General features: G+C 41.6%; 1 protein-coding gene across 1 annotated transcript; it reads left to right on the top strand.

Moving 5' to 3' along the window:
* The first annotated feature begins 242 nt into the window (after nt 1–242).
* On the top strand, nt 243–8,866 carry UBE2J2 (ubiquitin conjugating enzyme E2 J2). The gene is made up of 7 exons (XM_019541587.1): nt 243–368; nt 1,683–1,813; nt 2,233–2,273; nt 2,647–2,749; nt 2,872–3,010; nt 3,675–3,755; nt 5,612–8,866. Exons 1-7 carry the CDS (start codon nt 279–281, stop codon nt 5,894–5,896), a joined length of 870 nt encoding a protein of 289 aa, XP_019397132.1. The 5' UTR covers nt 243–278; the 3' UTR covers nt 5,897–8,866.
* Nucleotides 8,867–9,771: the final 905 nt, after the last annotated feature.

The following is a 9,771-nucleotide window of genomic DNA, read 5'->3' on the forward strand; positions in this document are numbered from 1 at the left end:
GACATACTCTGACCCCGCTGCCTACTGCGGCCCATCACGCACACGCCCCTCTCGACGCGGAAGCGGAAGTCAGCTGAGCCAAAAGCGGAAGTACGGTGAAAGGGGCGGGACCAAGCGTCACTTTTCCTGCCGGAAGGCGGGAACGCTGCGTTCCCACTCTGCCCCTGCTCTGGCGGAAGCGAGCGCGGGTTGGACCCCGCGTCCCCTCGTTTATTTCCGGTTTCCGGGAGGGGACGCCGGGCCCCGTCCGGCCCCGCCTCCCTGGGCGGCCATCTTGGATGGTAGCGACGGCGCCGAGGGGGCCCCGCTGTTGCCGCTCGCCCCTCCCCAGGCCCGGAGCGGCCCGGCCCGCGGCCCAGCGCGGAGAGGTGAGCGGGGCCGTGCGTGGGGCCCGGCTCGGGCGCCCCGGGAGTACCGCGCGGTCTGAGAATGAGGCCACGCTGCCCGCACTCTCGGGCCTCGCCGCATCTCGGCAGCTCCTTCCCCGCGTTGCCAGGGCTAGCCGTGCCCGGAGGCAGGGTGCCGAGCGACACTCGCGGGCCTGGTTTCAGCACCGATGTCCTTTCCGCGAGATGCGCTGGTTTTTTGTTGTTTTTTTTTTTTTTTTTTTAACTGAAACGTGGCTTGCGTGGGGCAGCGCTGGTCGGGGTTTCGCGAGAGCCGCGTCTCGGGGCTGTTCGGGTTTAACACCAAGAGAAACTGTAGCCACGGTTGTAGGGGTTCGGCGTTGTAGCTGCGTCCGTCAAAGGACGCCGCGTTTCCATCCAGGAAGAGCAGACGCTTCCTCCGCCAGACAAAGGGGGGTGATACCCAAAAAGCTTGCCAAGAAAACCTTCCCCCGCTATTTGAGTCAGTCTAATTAAACTAAAAGGATCCCATTTACCCAGAGAATCTCGTCTGCCTCAGTCATGGCCGTTGTTTCGCTTGAAACAGCTGGGCAAGGAGGACACCCTCAATAGGTTGAGGTTTGAGTGAAGCTAAGTGGGAAGTGACTGGCGAATTGGGAAAGGAAAGGGACGTAGTTTTAGGCCGAGGGTTTTCTGCTGGGCGAGCGGAGGAGAGAAATGTTCTGGTCGCTTGGAGGCTGGTGGGGAAGAAACGCGGTTGTACTTTTCATAAGTGTTGTTGCTGTTGTTGTTTCTGGCTCTGGCTTCGCTTTCCGTCTGTAAAGTCTATGAGCAAGAGACAGTTTGAGTCCTGCATTTGTACGGCATATAAGGCATGGCGGGACTGCGTCGCTCCAGAATATAGCGACTTAGTTTAGTTTTTACTGAACCATTGGTGCAGCGCTTACAGTCTGCGAATCCATCGGTGCATCTAAGAGCTGGAAGGCACCTTGCAAGATTGTCGGGTCCAGCCCCTTGCGCTAGGCAGGAAAGACAACTTAAGGGCTGGTGGGAGGACAGGAAAAGGGAGGGAATTGAGGGAAATCATTGGAAAAAGGTGCAGAGGGTTTAATCTATTAATTTCACACTGCATGTTGCAGTTCTGGTACTATGTTCAGTCTGTGTCAATATGTGTAATTTCGTAGAACAGATGAGTCTAGTGGTACTTGATGGGATTTTAGACTTTATTGCACGCAGAAAACTCTCCAGCTCAGTGGGTAAGCATGCATTTGCTTTCATGAGCCGTGGTAACTGCTGCTGTGTTCTCACACTGAGATCATTCCTGTTTTTTCCTAGATGAGCAACAATACTAATAAGAGAGCACCAACTACAGCAACACAGAGACTTAAACAGGACTACCTTCGAATTAAAAAAGATCCAGTGCCTTATATTTGTGCTGAACCTCTCCCATCAAATATCCTTGAATGGTAAGAATCAGAGCAAATTAGGTTTCAGAAAAGCATGGAGAGATCCAGGTCATAGAGTCTGACGCTTCCTCTCTTCCCCTTGCTCTTCGTTTTGTACTGGTGTTTTCTTTGGGGAGAGAGGTGTAAGCACCTACTCTGGACTCCTTTAAGAGTCAATTGGACGTTTATCTTGCTGGGATCCTGTGACCCCAGCTGACTTCCTGGCCCTGCTGGACTCGATAATCTTCCGGGGTCCCTTCCAGCCCTAATGTCTATTAAATCTATGAGAGGTGGTAAAAGGAGGAGGTGTTTTAGATATGAAGCAGCTTACTAAACAAATAAACACTTGTATGATTTGTTTTGTTTTCCTTTGGAAACTTGATGGCTCTCAGTGGGCTGGAGTGTGCTCCTCTAAAGCAAACTTCTTTTGCTTCCTTTAGGCACTATGTTGTACGAGGACCTGAAATGACGCCATATGAAGGTGAATATTAGCTTGTAGCCAAAGTGCACATGTACTGCTCGTGGCTCTAACAGTTGTTATACATCTGTATCTGTCTGCTGACTAAAAAAGTACCTCTCCATGCAGTGATTTGCTTCAATTTTAAAACTAACCTTGGCCTGTGACTTTCATGATGCCTCTTGAAATGTGATCGTATTAGCATTATCCTCTGATGATTTCTGTTGCATCAAATGTTTCTAACAAAGACAGCAGTTTGTATGTTTGAGGGTGTTAGGATGATTAGTTTTGATGTGTTTGGTGCATATGTTTTATTTTATGTTTTATAACTGTTTCAGGAAAAAAAATGTTTCTGAGTACAAAACAAATCATTGATGTTTTTCTTTATGTAACACAGGTGGCTATTATCACGGGAAACTGATTTTCCCCAGAGAATTCCCCTTTAAACCTCCTAGTATTTATATGATAACTCCTAATGGAAGGTTTAAATGTAACACAAGGTAAGGATTTTTTTTGTAACGCTTGTGCTATTAACCCCTTTTTAAAACATGTTTAAATGTGTAAACTGTTCCTCTTTATTAATGGCAAGGAATTAAATGCATTGATTGTTTTGTTTTTGAAGGTTATGTCTTTCAATCACTGATTTCCATCCTGATACATGGAATCCAGCTTGGTCAGTCTCCACAATCTTGACAGGCCTCCTTAGTTTTATGGTGGAAAAGGGCCCCACATTGGGGAGCATAGAAACCTCAGAGTTCACAGTAAGCACTTAATGATACTATGTTGGGTTTTCTTTTTCAGGTCAGTGTGTGTTGTTCATGGACCGATGGTTAGAGCAGAAGCCTGGAAACCATTAGTTCTGGGTTCTAAAGCTAGCTGTACCATTGTCTGTTCATAAAGGAGGGGGGCAGAAGAAAAGTTGTTTGAAAGAACTTAGGGTCAAGGATCACAGGTGGAAAATGCATGCAGTGCCTCAGTGCTGGAGTTTCTGGCTACAAAGTTAAATGTTTCAAATTGGCTATTTTTTATATTAATAGGTGGTTGGAAATTCAGTGGTAGCTTGAATAAATTAGCTTCAGATTGTAGGGAGGGATTTTATAAGGTGTTTTTCTCTTGCACCCTGGATTCTCTGTAAAAACGTAGCTACTGCCTGTATTAGCATTATTTCTGAGAGCGGCTCCCCAAAATGGCATAGTTGGGTAGTTGCAAACTATGGACAAACATTTAGATTAAAATAAGGAGTCTTGAAGAGTTGGGTTTAGAATGCCATTAGTGGTGAATCCATATTCAGAAATATTAGCAATTTAGTAGGTTAGTGCCTTGCAATATTTTCACTTGAAATAACCCAGTGCTTTAAGGTTTAAAGTAATATGTTTTGAAATTTTTATTTCCAAGCTGATATTTTCTCCTTTGTTGCCTTGACAGAAAAGACAACTTGCTGCACAGAGCTTAGCATTTAATTTAAAAGATAAAGTCTTCTGTGAGCTGTTCCCTGAAGTGGTGGAGGTAAGAAGGTTCATTTGACTGCCTTATTTTTATACCCTGTGTTATACATAAGCATGCAGATAGTGCAAATTAACTGGCCAAAGGCTTGCAGAAGACTAGTAATTCTTGTGGTCTACCTGCTTAGGCCTGAAGATTAGTGCCGCTTTCCTTTTACTCCCCAGCTTATTGGGCATACCTTTCGCAGAGCTCCAGCCTTGTGAATATCCTGGTGTCCAGTTTGTCCTCTTCAGGGATGTGCGAATGGTGAAGCAAATGGACCCAGACTTTTTGTACAGGATTCCTAAAACAAACATTCTTTAATTTTAGGGAGCATAAGATATTTAAATTTACATGGATCAAGGTAAAAATGATGATGATGAAATACCTACATACTATATGGCATTTGATTAGTCCTCTTGAATCCAAGTATCTCTCTCTTTTCCCTCTTTTCTCTTTCTTTGGTTAACTTCCTTTAACTTTTCTTGGTCATGCACTGAACCTCCCCCCACTTTGTTCCTCTTTTTCTCCTCTGTCTCCAACTTCCCTTATCTGAATCTGTAAATGGCAGCATTGAAACACAGTTCCTTTGTTTGGCTTTTGGAGAAAATAAATTCCATCAGCTTTCCCAGAAATCTTGGGGAAAAAGCTTGGTTTCACCACCTACATTGCTGTTGGGCAGTGTCCTGTAACTTTTGAGAGGGAGAGGGGTTATGACACTTGCTAGTGTCCAGAGTTGAGGGCTGGAGTTACCCATCAAGTTCATAATCTCAAATGGAATTCATAGGTTGTACATAGACCATCTCCCAGTCATCAGCCAAATTACTGCCAGTTGATGCAGATGCTGGAGAAGTGGGAAAATATGCAGGAAGCCCTTTTTTACTGTGCTCGTACCGAGTGTTTCAGAGCACAAAATGAGGCCAGCTAATGCTATTAGCAGCACTCATAGTGCTGGAGGGAATATTTGTAAGCCATAGTAGTAATCAGTGAATTAGTAGCTCTAGGACCTTCGTAAGAGTTTTTGAAGCAGCACATCAAAGGGATCCTGATTTCAGAAATTGGTTACCTGTGGTTTCTATTGCATCCATATTCATTCAGACGTAGAGTTGGTAGGATTTTGACAGGTAGCTATCTGCACTCATGGCTCTTCCTGTTTAGCTCTGTTCCCCCTACTGAAGAAAACAATGCATCTGTTCCTCTCCAGAGATCAAAATTCTTAAATTGTTTCTGTGGGTATGGTGATAGCTTGGTTGTCCGAGATGCATATACTTTTGGGGCATACATAAGTATTTTAACATTTTATATATATATACACACACACACACACATACCTGAGTACCTAGCCCTGAGACAAGGATCTCAGGATTCTGATTTCTTCTGTTTTAATCTTTTGAGAATTGCTGGCTTATTCATAATTTTTAGGAGGTACCTAAGTGCACTTTCCCACTCAAGGGTCTATACAGTGAAATTAATCCCATTTTTAAATAAAATTAAAATGAGCATTTGATCTGGTGCTCAGGTAATGTACAGCTGAATGCTAAAAGCTGAATATATTTTTTTCTAAATGGCTCTTCAGGTGTCATAGTTACTGTCTACAAACATTTACGATTTAAGATGTAGGTTTCTAGGATTGTGCAAATGGATTTAATGTAGTTGTATTAAAAAGCAGATTTAGATTGAATGTTTTGCCAAAGTTGTCAGCAGCCAAGCTCCTTGGACTAAAGTTATTTCAGGGATATATATTGAAATGGGACATTTTCTGCCCAAATCTGTTCTTTGCAGTCATTAGACTTTAGTAACACACAAGGAATTGTTTCAGAACCTTTCATCTACTTCATTTACATTGGTTCTTTTTATTTATGTATTTAATTTCATTCCAGGAAATCAAACAAAAACAGAAAGCACAAGAAGAGCTCAATAATAGACCTCCAACTCTCCCGCTACCAGATGTTGTCCCTGATGGGGAAGCACACTATGGTCAAAACGGGGTACCACTTCTTAATGGGCATGTACCACTGGCAGCTGCCAATCATCCGGGTCTCCAACAGGCCAATCGTAACCATGGACTCTTAGGAGGAGCTTTGGCGAACTTGTTTGTTATAGTTGGTTTTGCAGCCTTTGCCTACACAGTCAAGTATGTACTGAGAAGCATAGCGCAAGAATGAGGAGCATTACAGAAATCCAAGACCAAATTAGTGGTAGTTGCAGAATGAGTGGGACTCTTTGGGCATCAGACTTTGACACTGGGATAAATATTTGTGCTACCAGGATGCAGGTAAAATACTGGTTGGCTCATGGGTTTAATTTGAAGCACGTGCAGTTTGTCAGAAAGGAAAAAAAAAAAAAAGATGTTCTGCTCTCAATTCCTGTTGTCCTCACTACAGTTTGGTAGTGACTCACTGGCAAGTCAAAGCATTATTGATGAGAAGTGGCATTTTTAGTGCTTTGATTTTTATAGCACTTATCCATTCTCTTTTCAGAAATTAAAAACCTTTTAAGGAAATACGGCTTTTTATGAGATTGAACAATTTTTAAAATGATATTTGAAGACACATATCATATGTTCTGCATAAAACTTAGCTGAGAATTTCATTGGAAAGGGTCAAGGTATATACATTTGGAATAAGTAAAATGCAAGTTTCCTCACTCTGTTTTGGAAGGGCCTGGTTCATTGTGAACATTGGTGCTACAGAAAGTAGCTGGTACATTTTGTAAAATAGAATGGACATCATTGCATATCTAGTCGATACTAGTGATTTAGATGAATTGGAAAGGAACAGTGAGCGTGTTGGTTAAATGTGTTTTCAAAATTGTCACAGTAAAATCTAAGAAAGTTTGATTTGGGCAAAGGGAAGCGCAGTTGCCAGCCTTTAAAGGCTCTTGGCCAGCAAAAAGCATTAATTGGTTTTGGTGTTTTTTGCATTTATTTAGTAAAAATTACGGTTTTTACATTTTGGAAGTTCTTGTCATTTAAGTGAAACAAGCTATTTTATTTTTGACCACAAGGTGCCACTGCTCAGTTTAAAATTAGTCTGCAAAGAATGAAGCATTTGTTACATTTTCAGAAGAAACATCTCTGGATTTGTTGGATTTGGGTTTTTTGGTAAGCGAAATGGCATTACCCTGAGGCTGTAAAGAGGCTGAATACCAAACCGGCTTCTTACAAGACAAGTGGATTCTTCTGAAAGGCCACTCACAACAGTAGACTTGTACTCCATGCATACAGTCAGCACTGCTTACCTTGATCGACCCTATTTTCAAACTCTGTTACCAAAAAAAAACCTAAACTGTAAGAGGCTTTTTGTTTTGTCTGAATTTTATAGAGCCTTTTTTTGTTTCTATTGCATTAGTTTTGCTATTGCCCCATCAGATGACTAACAGTTAAATTCCAATGGATGGTAACGAGGTTATGATTATATGAATATGCACTAAAACTACTAGCGTAGTTTGACAATCTGAAATGTTACTTTTATAGCTCATACCTTATCTTTCCCTTATGACTTAATCCTAAAGCTTTGACTTATCACAGAGACAAACTTCCTGTGCCTTTGAGAATTGGCAGTGGCTTCTAGTCACCAAGCAAATGAAATACTTGCTCGTTGTTGTGCTATCATAAAGACTGTAATAGGTGTTGGCAGGGTAAAAATATGAGCTGCATTTTTTTTTTTGTTAAATTTTCTAAAGAGCCCAATAAATGTTACCTCATGTATTTAAGAATGTGTTTTTTTTCCCCCTGGGCTGTTTTATTTTCCTTTACTGGTTATTGATGTTTGGTCTCTGCTTCTGCTTGGTACTTTGAAATAACCATTGAATTAGGGGGGGAAATAATGGTAAACCCATGAGCCATGTAGCATAGATAATCAGTATATATGTGCTGTGATCAGTTTTCTGGACTAGGTATGGATTAGCAGAACTAACACATATAGCTCCATACTAAAGGAATCTTAAAGCAGACATTAATGTGAGTTGGGGCAGGGGGGGAGCGTATGGGAAGGTATTGTTTTAAGACATGTATTTATAAACTTTTTGGAAAAAAATTGAATTTTGTTTTTGATCAAACTTTTATTTATAATTGGTTTTTAATTTGCCTCTTGTATGTGCTTAAACTGCTCCTGTTAAGAGAAGCGCCAGTTGTACCTGTGTCTAGAAATGATTTTGTTCTGTCAGTCTTGGAAACGTGTTATGTCTTTTCTGCAGTGATGGAGAATTTAAGATTGTTTTATATGGGCTGTTTTTTTTTTTTTTCCTGTGGGGGTTTTTTTTTCTCCTCCCCCCAAAGCATACAGGTCTGTAGCAAAGGTTGAGCTGCCTCTTTAAATCTTAATATCATCAAACCCCGCTTGAGACCTTCGTAGTATGCTGCCTGTGCTACTATTGTCATTCACTACAGGCAGCAGTGTAAGGAGCCTGCTATGCAGAATGGGGTGGGTTTTTTTTCTTCTCTCATGGAACCTTGTTGGGCCTCAGGAATGAAGACCAAGGCTAGGAAAACGGCTATCGTACTTTTGAGCCATCTGTGAATACATCTAATTGAGGTGAAAGGATTAATAAAATCAAGAGGATATTGCTTTTCAAAAAAACAAAACAAAACAGTACTTTTATTGCGTGGCAGGGAGTTGGCCCCATAATCAGCTGTGGACATCTGAAGGCAGAGTATCTTAAAAGGAAAAAAAAAAAGTGCCTCAATTGGGAGCGCAAAATTGATACTAGTTACAAAACCCTGAATATGCTGCATTTTTTGATGATTTAGAGGTCTTTTTTTGTTTTGCTTTTTGAAACGGAGCTCGTCTTCCACCAGTGATTTTTCTCTTTGACATCCTGGAGACTGAGAATGAGTTGGTGGTGATTTCAGGTGCTATTTGGGAAAAATTAGGAGCTGAAGCTGACTTGCTGCCCCCTCCTTGTCCCCCTCCCCATCTTTTTATACATGTCCTTTGCTGTTATGCCTTTGGTAGCAGAGTACTTATCCCTTGCAGTGTAGGTTTATTAAGTAACATTTATTACAATATGCAGTTTCTGATCTTTGATTTTGTTACCAAAGTCAGTAGATGAAATAAATTTTGCCATGCAAAAATATGATATCACGCCCCGAGGCAGTATGTTATCTCGACGACACAATAAAAATGAAAGCTGTCCTTTAGTGTGTTATGCTGGTATCTTTGCCCTTCACTTCCGTGTTGCATTTCCATAGAGTAAGACTGTCGTGCACAGCTGGTGGGGTGGATTTACCACTCACTTGGAACGTCACATCTTGACTGTAGCCTTCTAAAAAATACAAATTTTTTTCTTTTTTTGAATGACGGTTTTTGGATCTGTATGTAGTTAATGTTTTCCCCTGATCTCCAGTTGACGTCACTTTAAGCATGTTTTGAGGAGTAGAAATGACTGCATTGTAAAGTTATCCATTCATAATAAAAGGAAAAATAAAACTTGTGGTAGAATGCATATTTTCTATGAGACCAGTTTCTGGGAAAGGGAATTTTGGGAGAAGTCCTAAGCTGGAACGGTGGGATGGACAGAATGTACGGAGACAGGAGCCTGGTGTTACTGAAGAAATAGGTGGTGACAATAACAGCTCCAATCCAAATATAGCATCAAAACTTAGTTTCTTTTAAATGGCTACTTTTCAAGAAGCAAAGAATTTAAAAATGATAAGGCGGGGCTTTAAAATGGAGATTGTTTCCATATAGGCTGTTGAGGTACACTACCAGAAAACAGAATTCAAAATGATTAGCAGCTACTGTAGCTGAGTGACTTACTTTCTGTCAAGTTGTGGGCATAGCTGGGCTCTCAAATGGTTCATTTGTTACTACTCTCCTTCCTCCCTGAGATGCAGCTAAGAAGTACTTAAATACCAATTGCACAAGCCAGCACTGGCAGCTTCATCTTTGAGTGCCCCCAGTGCAATTGGCCTTGTACAGGGTGTGCAAGGAAAGAAGTCTCATTTACACGAGGCAGTGGAGAAATAGCAGCGTTTCAGCTTGGTGCTTCTCTTTTTCGGGTAAGTCCTTAGACTAGTTTAAAAAAAAAAAAAAAAAAA

Source organism: Crocodylus porosus, unplaced genomic scaffold (assembly GCF_001723895.1).
Source record: "Crocodylus porosus isolate Cpor-Errol unplaced genomic scaffold, CroPor_comp1, whole genome shotgun sequence".
Taxonomy (NCBI): domain Eukaryota; kingdom Metazoa; phylum Chordata; order Crocodylia; family Crocodylidae; genus Crocodylus; species Crocodylus porosus.